This window comes from Podarcis vaucheri, assembly GCF_965113315.1.
Source record: "Podarcis vaucheri genome assembly, chromosome: 13".
In the NCBI taxonomy this organism is placed as follows: Eukaryota; Metazoa; Chordata; class Lepidosauria; order Squamata; family Lacertidae; genus Podarcis; species Podarcis vaucheri.
This window is the reverse complement of record NC_138751.1, coordinates 1570543-1591864: the sequence shown is the minus strand read 5'-3', so window position 1 is coordinate 1591864 and position 21322 is coordinate 1570543. Positions and strand designations below refer to the sequence as shown.

The 21322-nt window shown below is 55.6% G+C and overlaps 1 protein-coding gene and 1 long non-coding RNA gene across 9 annotated transcripts in view; one reads left to right on the top strand and one right to left on the bottom strand.

Annotated features, from left to right (window-relative positions):
• The window catches only part of LOC309518140, a 178407-nt gene that overhangs the window by 87318 nt on the left and 69767 nt on the right, over nt 1-21322 (top strand). The gene's annotated exons all lie outside the window — the stretch shown is intronic.
• The window catches only part of MINK1 (misshapen like kinase 1), a 60615-nt gene that overhangs the window by 36891 nt on the left and 2402 nt on the right, over nt 1-21322 (bottom strand). For all 8 annotated transcript variants that reach the window (XM_082197488.1, XM_082197489.1, XM_082197491.1 and 5 more), the window contains exons 2-4: nt 5564-5629; nt 1172-1228; nt 817-942 (exon numbers count right to left, since the gene is read on the bottom strand). In XM_082197488.1, the coding sequence (XP_082053614.1) occupies nt 817-942; nt 1172-1228; nt 5564-5629 (249 nt within the window). The remainder of the gene's footprint in view (nt 1-816; nt 943-1171; nt 1229-5563; nt 5630-21322) is intronic.

The window sequence follows — 21322 nt, the reverse complement described above, 5'->3', positions numbered from 1 at the left end:
CCTCTTGATAACAGGCAGGCACCTTCGCTGTACCCAAAACATCCTGGTTTAGACAAGCCTGCCCAAATGTTCAGAAAGCCGGCATGGGCTTCAGTCTGTTTTTGGCCTACAGTCATACCTCAGGTTACAGACACTTCGGGTTGCGCGATTTTGGGTTGAGCATCGCGCAGAACCCAGAAGTGCCGGAACAGGTTTCTTCTGGGTTCTGGTGCTTGTGCATGCACAGAAGCACCGAATCGCGACCTGTGCATGTGCAGATGCATGGGTGCAGGTTGCAAATGCTGCGGGTTGCGAACGTGTCTCCTGCATGGATCATGTTCGCAACCCAAGCATCCACTGTATTGCTATTTTAACTTTTTGAAAGCCTTAAATTATTGCTATTAATTGTTTAGTGAAAATTTCACCGTTTCATCTGTTTTTGTAAACTGCCTTGAGGTGGGTTTTTTTTTTGGGGGGGGGGGTTGCAATCGAGCGGTGAAAACATATGAAATAAATAGATACCCAAACACACATCGAAAATTTTATTGTTGTTGTTTTTTGTAAATTGCCTTTTTGGGTTTAAATAATAATAATTTATCATCTATATGCCGCTCATCAGACTGGCTTGCCCCAGTCACTCAGGGCAGAACAGAACCAAACAGCACATGAAACAAATAAATCAAGAGACCTATACACAGACCCCAAAAGGTGTCCCCCGGGACTCCCCCAGGGGCCAGTCACAGCCCTGCAGATGCAAGGGTTTCCGAAGGGGGTCGTGGGCCCCAGCAGACCCCTCCCAACTCCACCCCCTGAGCCCCACTTCCCCCTCCTCCTTACCCAGAGCTGGTCGTCATTCCCGGGGGGACTCTTCTTAATGAAGGCCCCGTAGTAAGTGGCGATGTTGCGGTGGTGAGAGTACTTCTTCAGCATGTTGATCTCTTGCTTGATCTCTTCCTCTTCGTCCTTTATTTTTTTGGGGGGGGAGGGAGAGGTGGTGTCAAGAGGAGGCCAGAGCCACCCCCCTCCCCACTCAGAATCATCTTGAGAACAGCCACCCTTTGCTAGGGCTGCTGCCAGAGCAGGCGTGGTCATCTCCTGCCCTGCACCTTCCCCCCAGCTGGCAGCCCGGCCGAGAAATGGGGCGGGGGGAGGCCAACCAAGCCCCCCCAAGCCCCCTCCTGCTGTACTTTACCTCCGTGACGTCCATGACTTTGATAGCGGCCAGCTGACCTGTCTTGACATGGCGACCCTGAGAAGGAGAGAGAAGAGAAGGAGGCAATGTCAACACGGACCTCTCTGGGTTGTTCTGGCTTTTAGACTGCAAGTGCCTGGGGGGCAGAGACCTGATTGGTTTTGGCTGGGAAGCGTGGATAGCCCTATGTACTTGGGGTGGTGGGGTGTGTTTGTGAAGGGCTTCACTCCCCAGATTCTTGCAGCGCAGGCCCAGCAGAGGGAGCCAGAGGCCTGGCCAAGCGAAGTCCCTCTGCCTGATCAGACGAAACCCCCCACCCCAAAAAATGGAGGGGCTTAAAAGGATGGCTGGGACTCATCAGGACAGGAAAGGGAGCATCACACCAAGCCAATTTGCAATTTCTGTGGATTTTGGATACCGCAGAATTCAATTCAAAAAGGAACAAGAGAGAGGAAAAAGGAAGAGATATCACAACAAATGGTTTGTAATGAAAAAAAGTAGCAAATTATCCAAGGACAGGAAAAGGAGCCAAAACCAAGCCCCAAGGTGCGTACACACACACACACACACACACACACACACGACAGACCCCCTCAACAGCCCCAACGCAGAGAGGTCCTTCCACAAAGAGGAGGAGATGGTCTGGAAAGCAAGCCTTAAGAGGAACAGTTGAGGGAGTTGGGGGTGCTTCGCCCAGGAAAGAGGAGGCGGAGAGAAGACATGATGGCCATCTTCAGATATCTCAAGGGCTGCCCCATGGAAGAGGGAGCAAGCTTGTTTCCTGCTGCCCTGGAGGGGAGGAACCGAACCAACGGATTCAAATGGCAAGCAAGGCGATTCTGACTGAACATCAGGAGGAACTTTCTGAAGGCAAGAGCTGCGCAACGGACTCCCTCACGAAGGGGCAGACTCTGCTTCAGTGGAGGCTTTTAAGCAAGGGTAGGGGGGGCCATCTGTCAAGGATGCCTTAGCCTTGATGCCTGCATGGCAGGGGGTTGGACTAGATGGCCTCTGGGGGTCCTCTGGGAGTCTCGAACTGTACGCCTCGCCCCGCAAGCTCAGCCGTTGTGGGTCAGGGGGAGACACAAATTGTCGGTCAGAGGGCAAGACATGACCGCGGATTGCAGGAGGATGAGGCTAGATGAGCTCGAACTCATCAGGCCTGGAGGTCTCTGGCTCCAAATCCCCCTCAGTCACAAAGCTTGCAGGGTGAATCTGATGTACTTAAGTATCTCTGCTGGTTGTTGAGAAGATAAAGTGGAGGGGGTGGGATTGCACATAATGAACCTAAAAAGCAGCCTTGTGTGGAGTCAGACCCTGGGAGGCTCCTTGCTCTGCGCTGTCTACACAGGCTGGCAGCAGCTACGCCGTGGGGCTTCAAACAGGGGGTCTCTCCCAGCCCTGCCAGGAGATACCACCATTGGGGAGTGAACCTGGGACCTTCTTCTGCATGCAAAGCAGTCAGGGGCAGCAGTGCTTCCGAGTACCAGTTTCTGGGCGTCCAGAGAATCGTAAGAGTTGAAAGGGACCTCCTGCGGTCATCTAGTCCAGCCCCCTGCAATGCAGGAGTCTCGACGCATGGTCTCCCATTCAATCTGAAACCACACCAGACCCTGCTTAGCTTTGCAAATGCGCCAGCCATTTTATTGCTGCCTCGTCAGGTTGTCTTATGCCTGGGTCCCGCATGCAAGGTTCCCCAGCCAGCAAATTCCTCTTATAGCCTCACGCTCTGCCAACTGAGCGGTACTGCCCCAAGTTGCATAAGAGGAGGGGGCAGGGAAAGAGACCGAGCTTGAAGACAACAGGCAGCAAGCTAGAGGGAGGGAGGGGGTGCAGGTCATGGGGCAGGGGCCTGCAATGACCCCTGTGATCCCAAGCACCAATGGACAACTTTGAGGGCAGGTCAGAGACCCACAGAGCAGAAGGGCCCGTCAAAGCACCCAGATCTTCAACAGTAGCGGAAAGGAGAGTGGGGTGGGGGAAACAGGGGTGCCAGGCTGAATCAAATATGGGGGGGGAGGTAAGCCACACCCCACATGAGATATGGTGCACACACGCTATTTGAAGGACAAACCTTGGGGGGCTAATACTTTACTGGGGGGGGCAAAGGGATCTCAGGCACTAGGGGCTGGCCCCTTTGCAGGGGAAGAATCATATAATTGTAGAATTGGAAGGGATGCCAAGGGTCATCCAGTCCAACCCCCTGCAATGCAGAAATACAGCCTCCCCCCCCCACTCCACCAGTTTTTGTGGCTTACTGCCCTGCTAGGACCTTTCACCACATCCACAAGCACACCCCACAGGCCTCCTCCACAACCCACACGTGTTGGCATCCTCCATGGCCCTATCCAGTCCCCCTGTCGTCTCCTCCATCGCCACGTGGGGGCTATTTGAGCGCTATTGGGGGCTGGGGAGAAGGACAGGGAGAGCTGCGAAGCGTTTCTGCAAAGCCTCTCCCTCTCCACCCCCCCCCCACCGCCACTTCCCCGCTTGCCCTCAGCCATGTGCTGGCATTGTCTGTGATGCCATGCAGCCTCACGCGTGGGCAGCCGTTGCCTGGCAACCGCCTCCCTCTTCCTTTCAGAGAGGCACTGAAAAGCCTCTCTTCTCTTTCCCCCATCCCTCCCCAAATAAAATAAAAATCGCTGCTGTGCGAACAGAATGATCTGGTACACCCTCTGAGCCTCTCCTGGGCGTGGAGAGACGGGAGAGAAGGAGGTCAGTTGGCAATGCCTCACCTGCTGCTACCCAAGGGCCGGGTGACCCAGAGGAGGACGGCAGCCAGCCTTGGCTTAGGTTTTTGCAAGAGAAGTGGGGAAGAAGAACTGCGTCCTGGCTTAGTTTGCACAGGAGTGCCTGGCTTTCCCTGTTTCAAAACTCTGGGTGGGAAGAGAGAGAAGGGAGAACTTTTGGCCCAGCAAATGGCAGGGTTCTCCAGGTGGAGGATCTTGGGGCAGGTGGGGGGAGTGTCTGTGCAAAACCTCTTCGAAGGTGGGCTATGTCTGCTGGAAGCACCGCCTGTCCTCTTTGCTTCCAGACAGCCTGTCTGAAGCCCACCCACCCCTCGCACAGACACACCCACCCACCCTAGAAAACAGGTTTGCCGTCAAAGGGAAAGAGCAGCCAAAGGGAGGGATCAGCGTTGCCAAGATCACAGCCAGACTCCCTTCCCCAACCTGTCAGGCGGTGTGTTCAAAGGGAAAGGCATGGCAAGGTGGGGGGGCGGAGGGGAGGGGCAGCCTCCGACTCCCCCCCCTTCCTTGTCTCCGCTTTTGACAAGGCCTTCCTGCCCTGATGGAGGGGAGGGGGCCCAGGGAAACAAGCAGTTCGCTCTCCTGCTCTTGTCCCTCGAGGTGTTCATTTGTGTGTGTGTACACACACATGGACTGAATTCGAGAAATTGGGGTGGGGAGCTTGCAGAGGGAAAACGTGCAGACTGCTGGTTCCCATAGGAACAAGGATGCAGAGACTGCAGGGACAGCAAGGCTGCACTGATCGGGGGAGAAGCTCTGCAAGCCTGGAAAACGGAGCTCTGCGCACACAGCCTCCCAGCCCCACCCTGGGGGCAGCTCAGCCATGAGGGGAAAGCCCTCTGCACACGCTCAAAAGCACGCTCAGTAAGCCCGAATGCAGGAAACGGGTCCCCAAAGCTCCCTCTTTGCACCTGCCCTCTTGGGAACTTGACTGCAGGGCTAATATAGGGAACGGGGGGGGGGGAGAAAGGGTCCTGCCCCACAGGGGTGGGTGTCAACCAAAGGGCCCCTGGGAGTCCTGCCCACTTGGGCTACGGGACGATTTGAAGGTGCCAAGTCCTAAGGACCCCTGGAGCAGGTAGGGATGCTTAAAAGAGCCAAAGGTGTGACGCAGCAGCAAAAAAGGCAAATGCTGTTCTCGGCTGCGTCCCCAGAAGTCTGGTGCTCAGATCAAGGGAAGGAATAGCGCCGCTCCGTTCTGCCTTGATCAGAACCACACCTGGAGTCCTGTGTCCAGTTCTGGGCACCACAATTTCAGAAGGATGTTGACAAGCTGGAAGGCGTGCAGAGGAGGGCAGCCAAGGTGATGAAGGCTCTGGGAACCAAGCCTTATGAGGAACGGTCGAGGGAGTAGGGTATGCTCAGCCTAGAAAAGAGGAGACTGAGAGGAGACAGGATAGCGATCTTCAAATATCTCAAGGGCTGCCCCATGGAAGAGGGAGGAAGCTTGTTTTTCTCCTGCTCCGGAGGGTAGGACTCGAACCAGAGGCTTCAATGTACAAGAAAGGAGATTCCGACTAAGCCATCAAGAAGAACTTTCTGACAGTGAGGACCAGTGGAACAGACTCCCACGAAAGGTTGTCGACTCTCTTTCCTTGGAGGTTTAAAAGCAGATGTTGGAGGGTCCCTCCCTGCTTACCTTGTACACCTGTCCATACGTCCCATTGCCGACCACCTCCACCAGTTCAAATATTCCAGCAGGATCCTGTGGAGGGAGAGGGGTGGGGGTGTTAAGATTCATTGCATATATTCAGATGCCAGGCAAAAACTTTCCTGTTCAACCAAACCTTTGGTTGACTGACACCCAATGCCCATTTAAAATGTGTTGGGGGGTGTTGTTAATTGGGTTGCTTTTGTTTTGATTATGTACTTTGTGATTTTTATATTGTGATTTTATCCTGTGAAACGCCCCGAGACCTGTGGCTATAGGGAAGTATAATAAAATAAAATAATAATAATAATAATAATAATAATAATAATAATAATAATAATAATAATTTTATATCCTGCCCTCCCCAGCCAAAGCCAGGCTCAGAGCGGCTAACAATAAAAGTAACACAGCATTCTAAAATCAATTCATTCCAGTTCAAATCATATTAATGACAACCATTGGGCTAGAGTTCTATGAAGATTACAGAAGGAGAGAGGGGGTCAGGCTGTGCCTTGGCCAAAGGCCTGGTGGAACAGCTCTGTCTTGCAGGCACTGTGGAAAGACGTCAAGTCCCGCAGGGCCCTGGTCTCTTGGGACAGAGCGTTCCACCAGATCGGGGCTGCCAAACCTCCCTGTGGCCCGGGATCTCCAATATGTTTTTGTCTGAAGACCGTAAGGTCCTCCGTGGGGCATACCAGGAGAGGCGGTCCCGTAGGTACGAGGGTCCTAGGCTGTATAGGTATACGAATTTAAATAGATAAATAGATGGTGATGGTGATGTTCTTATGATACTCGTGCCTGACCTCGGCACAAGGAGGCAAGCCCCCCTGAGGAAATGGTTCAGAGGCCGCTGCCCCCCTCCAGAGGGCACATCCAGCCCTGCCACAGCTCCCCCGCCCCCAAGAAGGCAGCTGCCCTGGGCCCAGCGCCACACCTCTGGGACCCTTGCGGCACCGCCCTCCCCTATCTGGGCTACGCTCCGACAGTGGGACACATCCCTGGAGGCCAGTATTAATAGCTTCTCATTAGGGTGTGTGTGGGGGGGGGGGTCTGTAAGGAAGAGCCGCTTCTGTCTCTGAGGGCCAGATCCAGATCTGAGAAAGACCTTCGGCCGAGACGCCTTGAGGAAGGTGCGCCATTCCTCCTTCTCAACTGAAGACAGCAGCACCTTCACTGCAGTGAGGGGCGGGGAAGGAGGACCCCCTCCCCCCGGAGGAGCTTAGGAACTCGAGAAGAGCCTGCCGTATCGGGGCCATGGCCCGCCTGGTGCAGGCAGCCCCCTGCTCTCACGGGGGGGGGGGGCCAGGCAGATGCCCTTAAGGCGAAGAACAAGAGCCACTCCCCTCCCTGCCTGCCATTCCCAGAAACTGGGATTCAGAGGCCTCTTCCAGTGGAAGTGAGTTCCCCAGTTTAACTCTGCGCTGCGTGAAGGAGGACTTCCTTTTATCTGCCCCGAAACTTCCACTATTCAGCTTCATTTGGGTGCCCACAAATTCTGGCATTATGAGAGAGGGAGGAGAATAGTTTTAAATAAATTTAATAACAATTTTGTTATTTGTACCCTGCCCGTCTGCCCTAGAAAAACCTTTCTCTAACCGCTTTCTCCCTGCTATGAGATAAGGGAGGTATTGTCTTGCTATTTCTGCTTTAATTAAGTATTCATGCTTTTATCTTGTGAATCGCCCTAACATCTTTTGATGGTGTAGGAATCTAATTCAAAATAAAAACAAAAACGCCACGCACAATTCCATACATCTTGCTGCCCCTTACTTGCCTTCGCTCGGAGCTCAAGGGCCCTGAACGCTGCACCCCTTTCGTTCTGGTGGCTCTTTTCAGAGCCTTTTCCAACTCTGCAAATGCCCTTTTTGAGGTGAGGCTTGGCGGGAGCTCAAGGGCCTTGCTAGCTCACGGTGGCCAGGCAGCCCTTGGCCAGGAGACCCCAAGTGAACACCCGCCGAGGAGAGAGAGAGATCTGTGAGCTTCTTGAGCGAAAGCCAGCCTGGAGAGGAGATCCCAGAGTGGGACAGGGGCCAGGCCAGACAGCAGCTGCTGGGTGCAATGGGATACCTTGACTGCAGCTCTCCTCCTCTTCCTCCTCCTCCTCCTCTGGTTTCAGGAGTGCAGCAGCCCCGCAGCACCTGTGGCCCAGCGCCAGCCGCCTCCTTGGAAAGCAGATGGAGGGGGGGGGCTGCTTCCGATGCCGGGAGGACGGGGTAGGATTACAACAGGCTGAGGCTCTGTGTGCAGCAGGCACCAGGGAGAGGGTGCCTCGGTTTCCTCATTGTGGAGAGACCTGCCTCATAAGCTTATTATTGCAAAGGTGAAGACAATCCCCGCCACCGCTGCCAATATTTATGTACCGCCTAATAGGCAAAATCCCTAAGTGGTTTGCATGAAATGTGTTAAGGTGGTTTTGTGTTTTTTTTTTAAAGAAAAAAGGAATGTGAGAAGACCGGGTGCAGCTTCCTGTCCTCATGGGGCGGAGCAGTTGCCTGCAGGAAACCTGCAAGCAGGATTCGCCCGCAAGAGCAACTCTCGCCCATCCTGTGGTTCCAACGAACTGGTGTTCAGGAGTATTTCTGCCTCCAGCTGTGGATGCAGAGCAGAGCCATTGTGGCTAGCAGACCTCCATAGCTCCCTCCTCCTCCTCCTCCTCCATGAATTTGCCTAATCCTCTTTTAAAGTGCTGTGGGTTAAACCACTGAGCCTCCTGGGCTTGCTGATCAGAAGTCCGCAACGGGGTGAACTCCCGATGCTCGGTACCTGCTCCTGCACGTCAAAGTGCAAGTAGATAAATAGGTACCATTCCGGCGGGAAGGTAAACGGCATTTCTGTGTGCTGCTCTGGTTCTCCAGAAGCGGTTTAGCCATGCTGGCCACATGACCCGGAAGCTGTACGCCGGCTCCCTCGGCCAGTAAAGCGAGATGAGCGCTGCAACCCCAGAGTCGGCCACAACCAGACCTAATGGTCAGGGGTCCTTTAAGTTGGTGGCCATTGCTGCTGTCTCTTGCAAAAGGGTTTTACGCAGCATTTTAAACCAAAAATTGCAAAGACAGACATCGGTTGAAAACAGAAGCCATTAACAAAACCTTCAGCCAAGTATTGATACAGTATCGATAAATAACAGAACAGAACACGCTTGCTGAGACAGCTGGGTCTTCAGGGGGTGTTTAAAGCTGGCTAGCGTTTCCTGCCTCGTGAGCAGCTTGTGGAAGGCTGTTTGGCCGTTGGCCTTCTTGGCTGGGGCAAGTGAGAGGGCAACAACAGCAGGAGTTAAACAGGGTCCCCGGTTCCTGGTTGAAAAGATAAACCCAGTCCTGTGCTGCACTGTAAGAACTGCAGGGTTTGAGAAGGGGAGTGCCGCTGCCAGCGCAAAGTCTTCGGCAAGGTGAACCGGGCTGTTGCGAAATGTTCTGTGCCTGCTGCATCTGGGCCAGGTAGAAAAACCCCTCTCCTTCCACCCACAGGGGAATTGGAACTAAGAAGCCCAAAATAGCAGCTGCAGAACCCTGCAAGGGGAGGAGACGACCAGACGGACGTCCCACAGGCAGGTGTGGGTGAAAGGCATGCGCAGATCCCTCTGAGGGTTTAGCACACACCTCCCTGCACCTCTGTGAGGGCTTAACGCCCCTCCTGAATACAGCTGCCATTGTAGCATCTTATCTAACACTACAACTCAGGGACTGCCAATAATAATAAATTTTATTTATACCCCACCCTCCCCAGCTAAGACCGGGCTCAGGGCGGCTAACACCAAATATAAAAACAACTGATTGAAAACAAGATTAAAATTCAACATTAAAACATTAAAACGCAACCTCATTTCAGCGGAAACTCAATCAAAAACTTTTGGGGGGATAAAAATGTCAAGTCTTCACCAAGGCTAACAATCCAGACTGGTCCTACATGGGCCAGAAAAAAGCCAGGGAAGTCCCCAAATAGGAGTTCCAACACAGAAGGAAAAAGGAAAAAAGAAAGAGGGGGAGAGAATCAAATTGATTCCAAGCCAAAGGCCATATGAACATATGGATCAGGCCCATGGCCCTGCCCTGTTCTCACATTATGGGAAGTCCACAAGCAGGATTCGGGCACAAGAGCAACTCTCCCCTCCTGTGGTTTCAGGTGACTGGTCTTCAGAAGCCTGGATGTCTCAGACCGCAGAGGCTGAGCAGAGCCATCGTGGCTGGGAGCTTTCCATGGCCCTCTCCTCTCTTCAGTCAAGGCTGCTGAGTGCTGGAATAGTTCAGACAGACAGAAGAAACTCCTTCTTCGCGCAGCACAAAGTTAGGCTATGGAACTGCCTGCCACTGGAGGCAGGGATGGCCAGCCACCTGGATGGCTCTAAAAGAGGATGGGACAAATCCATGGAGGGGGAGAGGGTGATTGATAGCTGCCAGCCAACATGGCTCTGCTCTGCTTCCACGGGTGCTTCTGAATTCCATCTGCAGGAAATTGCAGGAGGGGAGAGCTGCTCTTGCGCTCAGCAGCTGCTTGAGGGTTTCCCATCCTGCAAGCTGGACTAGAGGGGTCACCGCGGTGCTTGAGTCTTAGGAATCCACCAGCTCACGAACCAATCCGTGCTACTTCCCCACCCGACACCCACGCCCACGGCGCACGCCCAGTCCAAGGTACAAACATCCCCGTGCGCCGGGGTGTGTGGGTTGCCAAGGCAAGGGCAAATCCCTCCTGGAGGCTTGCCTGACCGAGTTGCCAACTGAGGGAAGAGGTGCCCCAGTTAAAGGCGCTGCTTTTGTTTCACTGCTTGCCAAGAGTTCTCGCGGTGCATGAGGCTACAAATCTGCAAGTCTACCTCTACCCTGCCCCAGTTTCCGACAAGGAGGACCAGGAATCTGGGTTGCTGGAAGGCGCAGAAGGCAGCCCCTTTTCAAGAAACAAATCGCTTTCCGGAAAAAGGAAGGAGCAACGAGTTCCGCAAGTTAACCGGGCACTGTGTGAAGCCCAAGTATTCCCCCCCCCCCAGGCTAGGCATGGCTCCCCTTTCTTCACAGAGGTTCTATGTGGGTCCTGGCTTTCTGCCCACACCCCCTTGCCAGCATTCTTTGCTCCAACGTGGCACACAGGACTCCCTCTCCTCCCTCTCGCACTGCGGAAGGAGCCAGTCGCCTTCCGGTTCTCTTGGTGGTGGTGGGCCTCTAACCCCCACCTCCCTCCTTCCCCAGCCTGCCAAATCCAGCGCGTGGCTCCTGGCCGTGGCCCCCCACCCCCCGCAGGACAAAGAGACCCTTTTCTGAGCCGGCTCTCAGCCTCCCTCGGATTCCAGGCCTCCCAGCAAAGTCCGTCACAAGGCTTGACTTGGGAAGGAAGCCAGAAGCCGCAAATCTCTCCGGCCACCTGCCATCACCACCGCCAACTTCTCCCCAGGAACTCAGGACTCCGGGGTCTCTTGGTTGTAGGGGGGGGGAGGGGAGGTGCCACCCGATCAGGGGTGGCACAATCTGCATAGGAAAAGGCGAGTGAGTGGTTTGTGTGGGGCACACCTGTTGGAAGTGTGGGGGGAGCAGAGGCGGGACAAGGCGCTTGCTCCCTTTGGGGTCACAGGAGGGGGGGCGTGGGAGGCGAGACAATGGGAGGGGGGAGGCTGCACAATGCTCCTTGGCGCTTGGGAGGGAGTTTTGGGGGGGCGGCTGTGAGTCAGGCGGCGGGGAGAGGCAGGAAGGGGAAGAAAGGGAGAAAATGGACGAGCAGAAACAGCCGCCCACTGGCACAGCTCTCTCCACAGGCCCTGCCCACGCCATGCGGCAGGAGGAGGAGGAGGAGAAGGGCTCCCTGTGGCAGCAGCAGCCGCCCTCACCTGGAAACCAGAACGGAGCCTGCTTGTGACACAGAGGGAAATGAAGCGAAAAAGCCCCAGCGTGCAGGTGGCACAGCAACTGCTCACAAAGAGCAGCGCACCCCAAAAAACAGTGACCCAAGGGAGGGGCTGGCTGAACCTGGTGGTGACAAACTAACCCTCTCCCACTGCTGCAGCCCTTTGCGCTGCACAGTGGCAGCTCCTGCGAAATGGGCACACCCCCCCCCCAGCAGATCTCCAGCAGTGCACAACCTCCAGGGTGAGGGTCAGGCAGCACCTCTGAGCCCCAGAGCAAGAGTGGGGCATGGGGGGTGGTGTGTGGAGACCACGGCAGTTGCGCCCAGGACACCCACCAATGGGCTTCCCCTGGGGGCATCTGCAAGGAACAGGATACTGGACTGAGTGGACCCTCCCACACACACTTTGGTCTCAACTCCTCCTATTTATTTACTGCTGACTTGTTGCATTTATATGCCGCTTTGCTCTCCATGGAGCTCAAGACAGCTTACACGGTTCTCCACCCTCCTCAAGTAATCCCTGCAACAACCCTGTGAGGTGGACAGAGACTGGCTCACAAGGTTACACCCAGTGCGCGCCATGGCAGCCGAGTGGGGATTTGAACCCTGCCGTTGTTCCCTCCAGATTTGGCCAAGGGGCACATTTCGGGGCGGCCTTCTTCTGCGTCAGCTCAGGGTCTCCTGCCCCCCTTCCAATGCCCAGCTCCTCTCTCTCTTCTGCTCTCCCCCCATTGCACACTGCCAGGGTCTCCCTCGCCCTGCTGCCTGGTGTTAAATGCAGGGGGGCAAGTGGGGGCGGGGCGGGAGAATCACTGCCCTAGTGCTCTGCTCAGAGGCTTCCCGTCTGCCTTTTAATTACAAATCACCTGCTGGTTGCCGGCTTGTAATCAGGTTAGGCAAAGACCCCTAAGCCGATTTGTGGGGATGGCGAAGGAGCCAGCTCCTGCTGACAAGCCGCAGGTCTGAGCCAGGGGGTGGTGGCTTCTCTCTGCTCTTGGAGGGGCAAGGCGCACGCACACACAATTCCCTCCCAGAGGTGCTGGGCGAAGTTGGCTCTGGTGGGGAGAAGGGGTGCCGCCCCACAGCGCAAGACAAGCAGCAACTGTCAGAGGCTGCAAAGCAGCAGGGAGGCTGGAGGGGGGGAGGGTGGCATTTCTGGTCTCTCATCTCCATGTGTAAAGAGTCCCAGAAGCCCACCTAGCACTGAGAATGAACGGCAAGCCGACTGGATCTGGCCAAATAACAACAACAACAATAATAATTCATTATTTATACCCCACCCATCTGGCCGGGTTTCCCCAGCCACTCTGGGCGGCTCCCACCAGAATATTAAAAACATGATAAGACATTAAAAGCTTCCCTGAACAGGGCTGCCTTCAGATGTCTTCTAAAAGTCAGATAGTTGTTTATTTCCTTGACATCTGGTGGGAGGGCGCCACCACCGAGAAGGCCCTCTGCCTGGTTCCCTGTAACCTCACTTCTTGATGGGAGGGAACCGCCAGAAGGCCCTCAGCGCTGGACCTCAGTGTCCAGGCTGAATAAAGGGGGTGGAAATGCTCCTTCAGGTTTACTGGACCGAGGCTGTTTAGGGCTTTCAAGGTCAGCACCAACACTTTGAATTGTGCTCGGAAACATACTGGGAGCCAAATGTAGGTCTCTCAGGACCGGTGTTATGTGGTCTTGGTGGCCGCCCCCAGTCCCCAGTCTAGCTGCCGCGTTCTGGATTAGTTGTAGTTTCCGGGTCACCTTCAAAGGTAGCCCCACGTAGAGCGCATGGCAGTAGTCCAAGCGGGAGATAACCAGAGCATGCACCACTCTGGCCAGACAGTCCGCGGGCAGGGAGGGTCTCAGCCTGCGTCCCAAAGGCTCATCTTGGCCAGTATGCAACATCTTACAGCGGCCGACAGAGGCCTCGACTGGGAATCCCACAAGGAGGATTGCAGCACAAGAGCAACTCTCCCTCCTTCTCGCGGTTTCCAGCAACTGCACAGCCTTCATCAGGGCGAGGGGCCATCGAACGCCCTCTGCTCCTCCGTGATTTTGTTCTCTTTTAAAGCCATGAATGCTGGCAGCCATCGCCGCCTCCTGCAGCAGCAAGTTCCACAGTTGAGCTACATGAAGAGGCGCTCCTTTTCCTACGCCACCGGCGCTGCCTGTGTTCTGCACCCACCTCCGAGAGGCTCGTGGGAAGCCTCCTCTCAGAACTGGACAGGCAGGCAGCTCACTGATGGCCAGCCTGGCACCGTCCAGGAGCTCTGCACCACATGTCCCACCAGCCACCACCCAGCGGGGCCACACGGGATCAGCCAGGGACGAAGGCTGGCAAAGGCTGCTTTAAGATAAGCTGTCCACCGCTGGCAGCTCCAGAGTGAGAGAATCACAGAGCTGGAAGGGACCCCCGGGGTTGTCTAGGCTGACCCTCTGCAACGCAGAAATGAAGAATACCTGGCAGGTGGCCACCTGACCTCTGACCAAAAACCTCCAAGGAAGGAGAGCCCACCCCCAAGGGAGCCACAGCTTCACACCCAGCCTCAGGCCTGGCCAGCATCCTCTTTAACATCCACACTAAGCGACGGGGCCTGTTGCCCGGGCTCAGCCACATTGGAGGGAAGCTACAGGCTGAGCAAGAGACTGCGCCAAGAGTCGTCGTCCCCCCCCCCACTCCGCCGAAGAGGCAGAGAGGCGGCTCCCACCCAGCTGCCTCCTCAGTCTCCATGGCAGCCTTCCTGAATTAGATGCAGCTTTGGCTGCTTCCCTGCCTGCCTCCAGCTCAGCTTGTTCTGATGGATCGCAGGGGGGAGGAGGAGTGGCCCCCAGGCAGCTCTGCCACAAAGCCCCTCTTGGACCTGCCACCGCCACCAGACAGAGCCTTGGTCCATCTAGGTCAGTGCTGCCTACACTGACGGGCAACAGCGGCTGTCCTGGGTCTCTCAGATGCCCTCAGGGATTGAACCTGCGACCTTCTGCATTCAAAGCACGTGCTGGGCCACTGAGCTATAGCCCCTCCTATTCTGCCAGGACACAAGCTCATGCCCACCCCGACAGAAGCCCTGGCAGGTATGGCCCCTGGCCTTCAGTGCCAGACTCTAGGCGCAAGGAGGGCATCTAGGTCGCATCGCGAGCCCCACACTGCACTTTGGACAAACGGCACGCTTCCCACGGGCTCCCTTATTTCGCAGGGAGTGTCACCTTCTGGGTTCTTGCAGGCACCAGTGTGGGTCCGTCCCCCCGAGACTAGGCGACGAGAAAAGGGTGGGTGGGGAGAAGAGGAATAAGAAGGCAGGGGGTGGAGGGGGGGCAGAAGCACATGCAGGGGAGAAATTGGAGCAGCCAGGCCTACGATCAACAGCTTTGCCAACAAGACGCCCTCCCTCTCCTGCGCCACATCCGATCCAGCTCCACATGGGGGGGGGGGTTTCCTCCCCAGAAGCCTCTGCAATTCCCCAGCCCTCCGCCCCACTTCCTGCCAGCAGAAAAGGAAAGTCCCAGGTTCTCTGGCACCTAACAGACATTTGACTATAGGAACGTAAGGAGAGAGCCTGCAGGCCCAAAGGGGCCCGTCCAGTCCAGCATCCTGGTCTCGCAGTGGCCAAACACAGGATCATAGAATTATGTAGAGAGGGAAGAGATCCCCCAGGGTCATCTAGCCCAACCCCCTGCAATCCTGCCTTGGGTGGGCTCAATCCACCAGCCTTCTGGTTAACAGCCAGAGACACTGACCCATCGTGCCACAGAGGCGCCTGTGGAGAACCCACAAACGGGACATGAACACAAGAACACGCTCCCCTCGTGTGGCTTCCAGCAACTGGCATTCAGAAATGCTGCTGTCTCCAACCATCTGAAGGCAGCCCTGTTTAGGGGAGTTTTTAATATTTAATGCTGCATTGTTTTTAACACTCAATTGGGAGCCGCCCAGAGTGGCTGGGAGGCTCAGCCAGATGGGTGGGGTATAATTAATAACAACAACAACAACAACAACAACAACAACAACAATAATAATAATAATAATGTGGCACAGAGCCATCCTGGCTAGTAGCCACCAACAGCCTCCTGCATGAATTTGTCTACAGTGGTACCTCGGGTTACATACACTTCAGGTTACAGACGCTTTAGGTTACAGACTCCACTAACCCAGAAACATTACCTTGGGTTAAGAACTTTGCTTCAGGATGAGAACAGAAATCGCACGGTGGCGGCGTGGCGGCAGCAGGAGGCCCCATTAGCTAAAGTGGTGCTTCAGGTTAAGAACAATTTCAGGTTAAGAACGGACCTCCAGAACGAGTTAAGTTCTTAACCTGAGGTACCACTGTATTCCTCTTTCGAAGCCATCCAAGATGGCAGTCATCATTACCTCTTGTGGCAGTGAGTTCCACAGCTTAACCCTGCGCTGTGTGGAGAAGGACTTCCTTTCATCTATCCTGAATCCCCCAGCACTCAGCTTCATAGGAAGTCCATGAGTTCAAGTGTTGAGTATTTCGGCTGGACTGGCAACCGAAAATCTAACCCTGACATTGGGCTTGGGTGGGGGAGGAGAAAAGGCATTTGTGGGAAGAGCCACAGCTCAGTGATACAGCATGAGACTCTGAATCTCTGGGCCGCGAGTTCGAGCCCCACAATGGGCAAAAGATTCCTGCATTGCAGAGGGTTGGACTAGATGACCCGCAGGGCCCCTTCCAACTCTTATGATTCTAAAAACAGATTAAAACCTGTAGGAGCTTTCTAAACATCTGCTTTGTGCGCAGGATGTCCCAGGATCAATCCTCAGAGGCATGCCTGAAACCCTGGCCAGCCGCTGCTGCCAGTCAGTGTAAGCAATGCTGAGCTGGGTGGAGAAAGGGTCTGACTCGGTTTAAAGGCAGCTTCCTGTGTTCCTCTCTGGACCAGGAACTTGGGAGGACACAACCCCTGCAGTCCACAGGCCACTTCGCACGACACTCCCACCAGTGGATTCTGCAGCCCGTTAGCCGGAAACTCCCTTAGCTTCAGACAGTACAGAAAACGAAGGCCACCTGTCAGGGATGCTTTAGTTGAGGTTCCTGAAATTGCAGGGGGTTGGACTGGGTGACCCTAGGATTCTAGTATTCTTTTCTAAAGCATAGCTGTTGGCCGGATGCAGGCAAAAGGCAACTTGTTCCCAGTTTCATGTGGTCCAGAGGAACACACAGCGGGAGGCCTCCCTGCAGGGCTCTTGGCACAGCGCCCGAGTCACAGACTTTGCCCTCCCCTCCTCCTCCGCTGTGGGCCTCTAGGAAGGACTCTGCCTCATGCTCAGCATGGTGGACGCCCCTTCCGGCCTTCCTGGGCATCCCCTCTGCAAAGAGAAAGCCCTTGAAGGAAGCGAGCTTCTCCTCCTCTGTTGCTGCTGCTGCAGCAGCACTCTCTTCCCTCGCCACCACCAAGCCAGGGCGTGACATTTCCACAGCGGTCTCCGCGGCAGGAGGTAGCCAGGCGCCAGGCCCTTCCCCAGACAGGCACTTGGACTCCCTATTAATTCACTGCACAGACGTCCCCAGGGGGACGCTTGAAGGCGAACCGCAGTGGCAGAGCTCGTGACCCTGGAGGGAAGAGGGGGCTGGATAGTTACACCGCCGCCGCCAATTCCCCCACTGGAGATCAAGCCACAGGACGCACCAACTCAGCTTCCAGGACACAGAAAAAAGCACAGCCACTGGTCTAAAAAGAAAACACCCACCAAGCACAGAGAGGGAGATGATTCCTTTGAGGATTTGCTGAACCCAGCTTGTCCTTGCCTCCAAGAGAGGCTGGCAGGGACACCTCTGAGTGTCTGTCCATGCGCACAGCAACCCCTAAGGCAGGCACCCCCAAACCCGGCCCTCCAGGTGTTTTGGGACTACAACTCCCATCATCCCTAGCTAACAGGACTAGTGGTCGGGGATGATGGGAACTGTAGCCCGAAAACATCTGGTGGGCCGAGTTTGGAGGTGCCTGACCTAAGGTGCCAGGTGCTGAGATTGGGCCCACTGCGGCCTGGGCGCTGCAGCCGCAGCCCAGGATTCTTTGGTGAAAGCTTTCTGCATTTCAGAGGGTTGGACTAGATGACACTCAGGGTCCCTTCCAACCCCACAGGTCTGTGGTTCAGTCTGCGATTCACAGCCAGAGGACAATGCCAAATGCCATCCAATTCCTGCACAGTCCCTTTGCCTTCCGAGGTTTCACCAGACAGTGCACGGATAAACTCAGGAGGAGGACAGGAGAGCGTGGGGGGCAACCGTGGCTGGGCGCCTGGGCCACCAGGAGGAGGAACCACCACTTTTCAGACCTGGTCAAGGCGCCTCCTAGGCAGAGTGGCAGGTGGGGAGGAAACCCTAAGGTGCAGACAGCAGCAGCAGCAGCAGCAGCAGGAAGAGCTTCCCTTTTCTTAGAATCAAAGAACTGCAGAGCTGGAAGTGACCCAAAGGGGCATCTAGACCCTTTCAGCAAAGACAGCTGTGAGGAGAGACCCTCAAATAAACCCAGTTCAGCGTCCTGCCAAGTGCCCCAATGTCTTATCACTCTTGAATTTGTCTGTCTGAGATAGGGGTGGGTGGGATTAAAATATCTGCAGTATTTACTTGCTCATCTCTGTTGGAGAAATCATGAGAGCCAGCGTGGCATAGAGGTCAGAGCAGGCATCCCCAAACTCGGCCCGCCAGCTGTTTTGGGACTACAACTCCCATCCTCCCTAGCTAACAGGGCCAGCGGTCAGGGATGATGGGAATTGTAGTCCCAAAACAGCTAGAGGGCTGAGTTTGGGGGTGTCTGGGTTAGAGTGTCGGGAGAGAACCTAGGAGAGAACAGCCTGGTTCAAATCGCGCCCCCCCCCACTCAGCCATGAAGCCCACCGGGTGTGAGTGTTTGGGCCAGCCACTGCTTCCTCTTAGCCCAGCCTTCCTCACAGGGCTGCTGTGGGGATTAAATGAGGAAGGGGAGGACCATATTTCTCCTTGGAGAAAAATATAAATGCAATAAGTAAATATGTAAAATGGAGCTACAGACCGAGTCAGCAAGAATCTCCAGGATAAGCATTTTCTGCAGTGATGTGGAAGACTCCCCCCCCCAACCTCATTTTCTTCACCTCTGAGAAGGGGGGGGGGGGTTAGGACTAGGACTGGTGTGTGTTTTGGGTTGGGTTTTTTCTCCTTCTCGTCTGGGCGAGGCCTTTCCATCAAAGGCACTAGGATGGCAAAGGAATCCACTGGGCAGTCTTCTCTTAATCTCTCCCCCCCCCCAAGATGGGGGTGAAGAGAAGGGGTCTGGGCTCCCTCCCTTGTAGCCCAGCCAGCCAGCCTGCTTGCAAAATGCTTATTCCACCAGAGCCACCGGGAGAGGAAGAGCAGGTTGGGGCAGGTCCGCCTTGAGCAAAGAGAGCAGCCCCACCCTGGAGAGAAGGCAGGAGCGGGGCCACTTCATCTGGAGAGGAGGAGGGCTGAGAGAGAGGAGAGGAGCCGGCTGCTCAGATCTCTTCCTCCAGCCCCACGAGGAAAGGGGACCCAAGTAGTCCAACCCCTTCTTAGAGCTCACAGGGGCCAACCAGATGGATCCGAACCCAAGAGATCACTTTGCTCCTGTGGTTTCCAGCAACTGGCTTTCAGAAACAGCTGTGGAAGCAGAGCAGAGCCTCACGCATGGCTCACAGCCATCAATAAACAGCCCTTTTCTCCACGAATTTGCCCGGTTCCCTTTTCAAGCCATAAAGGAGTGAAAGCTGTGGGAGTGAGTTCCACAGCTGAACACTGCACTGCATGAAGGACTTGACTGTCAGGGTGCCTAGACACCATGTCAGGTCAGCTTGCACCTGTTGGGCTGGCGGTGGGGGGAGCTCAAGGTGTGCATTTCAGGAAGCAATGCAGCCAAACTGCACACTGCAGGGACGCTGGAGGAGAGAGAGAGAGAGGACAGAGAGACGGGCTGAAATGTCTTCCCGATTTTGGCAGCCAACCCAAGACTTCTCTGTTGAGCCTTCCAGAAGTTCAGGCGGCGGGGGGGGGGGCTTGTCGCTCCTCTCTAACATGGTGGCCTCACTGGTGGACAGAATGACAGAACTGCAGAGTTGGAAAGGACCTCTGAGGGTCATCTAGTCCAACCCCCTGCAACGCAGGGATCACAGCTAAGGAATCCCTGACAGACAACCACCCAGCCTCTGTTTAAAAGCCTCTCTATCCCCCACCCAACACACAAAATGCAGAAGAGGAGCTGAGAGGACAGCACCCACCCCCAAATGCTGCGTAAGCCCTTGCCAGCTTGAAGGGCCTCTCTCCTGAATCCTGCATTGCAAGCGGCAGGTGAGGTTTCACCCTGGGTGGGGGAGACAGACTCCTTCCTTCCCCTCGCCCTCTCTCTCACCCCCCCAAGCAACTGTGGATTCTCCTGCCTTTCCACCCTCCCTGCAGGAGCACTCACATGAGGCAGAACCAGGAGCTGGAGACAGATTTGCTGGGGGAGAAACAGAGCTGAAACTGGAGCTCTGGTTCCCCTTGCCTGCCTGCCTGCCAAGACGGTCTTGGGGGGCCTGTTCTCTGCAACTCGAGAGGAGTTGCGAGGCCAGGAACAATCTGCCTTGCTCCCAGTGAGTGCTGCCTGGTTCAAGGACAGCGAGAAAGAGAGAGAGAATACATAAAAAGCATGAAAGGGAGGATTGTAATTCAATCAAGGCTAACATGCTGCAGTCAACAAGTTCTCCCTAGCAACAAGAAAGCATGGCGGCGGCATCAAGGCAGAGAGATCCCTTTTCAAGCGCGGAGGCCATGCAAAGGGAACACACAAACACACACACACACACACACACACACGCGGTCTGCCGCAGGCTCGTACATCTCAGATAAGAGCCAGAAACCAGCACAGTGGGGCGAAGGGGAGAGAGGCAACCGAGAGAGAAAGGGGTTTTTAAAATATTAGATCCTTCAGAGAACTCCAGAGCCGGAAGGGGGAAAGGGCCAGGCACACATCCACACCCCTGCAGAGGCATTGCAGGGGGCTGGGCTGGATGACCCCCCGGCCCCTTCCAGCGCTGCAGTTCTGTGATGCCAAGGAGCAGCAAGGACCCCTGCCTCACCCCGAGAGCAGGCTGAGAGGAACAAGTGAGGATGGGCTGGGGGTCAGAGAGCAAAAGAGAAGGCAGAGGGCCTGGGGGGTCCTCGGAGGGGGGGTGACGACCAGGAGCCAACAGGGGCAGGCTGGCTTTCACACACTCCTTGCGGGAGCCCAGGCACAAAAGAGCAAGCTGCCCTCCGCTGGGCTCTCTGCTGCTTGGCCTCCTTCTCAGGAAGCAAGCCCAGGGAGCAGGCCCCTTCGGGTGCCAACTCCAAAGCAAGGTCTTTGCTCTCTCCTGGATGCACACAAATGCTGCCACAAGACCTGTGGCAGAACTGCAGTGGAGGTGCCGGCTTAAGGGACCAGGGCTCCTAGGCAGGCAGAAGCCCCCAGGCCACTTGGAAAGGCCTGCCCCAGGCTGGTCCCCTCCTCGTCCTTGACGCTGCCGAAAGAGGAAATTTAATTTCTGCTGTGGTGGAAGGGCTTCTGGCCGAGTGGGTTTTCTGCTGATGGGTCGATTCTGCAAGGCTGTCACCCGCCAAAGTCTCACATGTCACCTGTTTCAAAGTCGCTCCTCCTCACTCCCACCCAGCAATTCCTGCTCAGGCAAGGGCACCGTGGCCCCTCGAGCTGAATCACCAGATCTCCGCCACAGCAGATCCTACGCACACTGTGCCTTCAGGAGTGTGGTGCTGAACACCTCCGCCCCTGCAGCTCCAGGGGAGAGGGTGAAGGCTGTGCCCACCCCTCTCAGCCTCCCTCCCCACAACAAAAGCAGGTGCCATGGTCAGGCTCTGCTCCCGCCTGCTCCCTCCAGGGAAGAGGCCTTCCCCTCCCTCGTGAAAACCAACCTGCCTAACTGGCATTCTCCTCGCCCGGGAGCGGCGA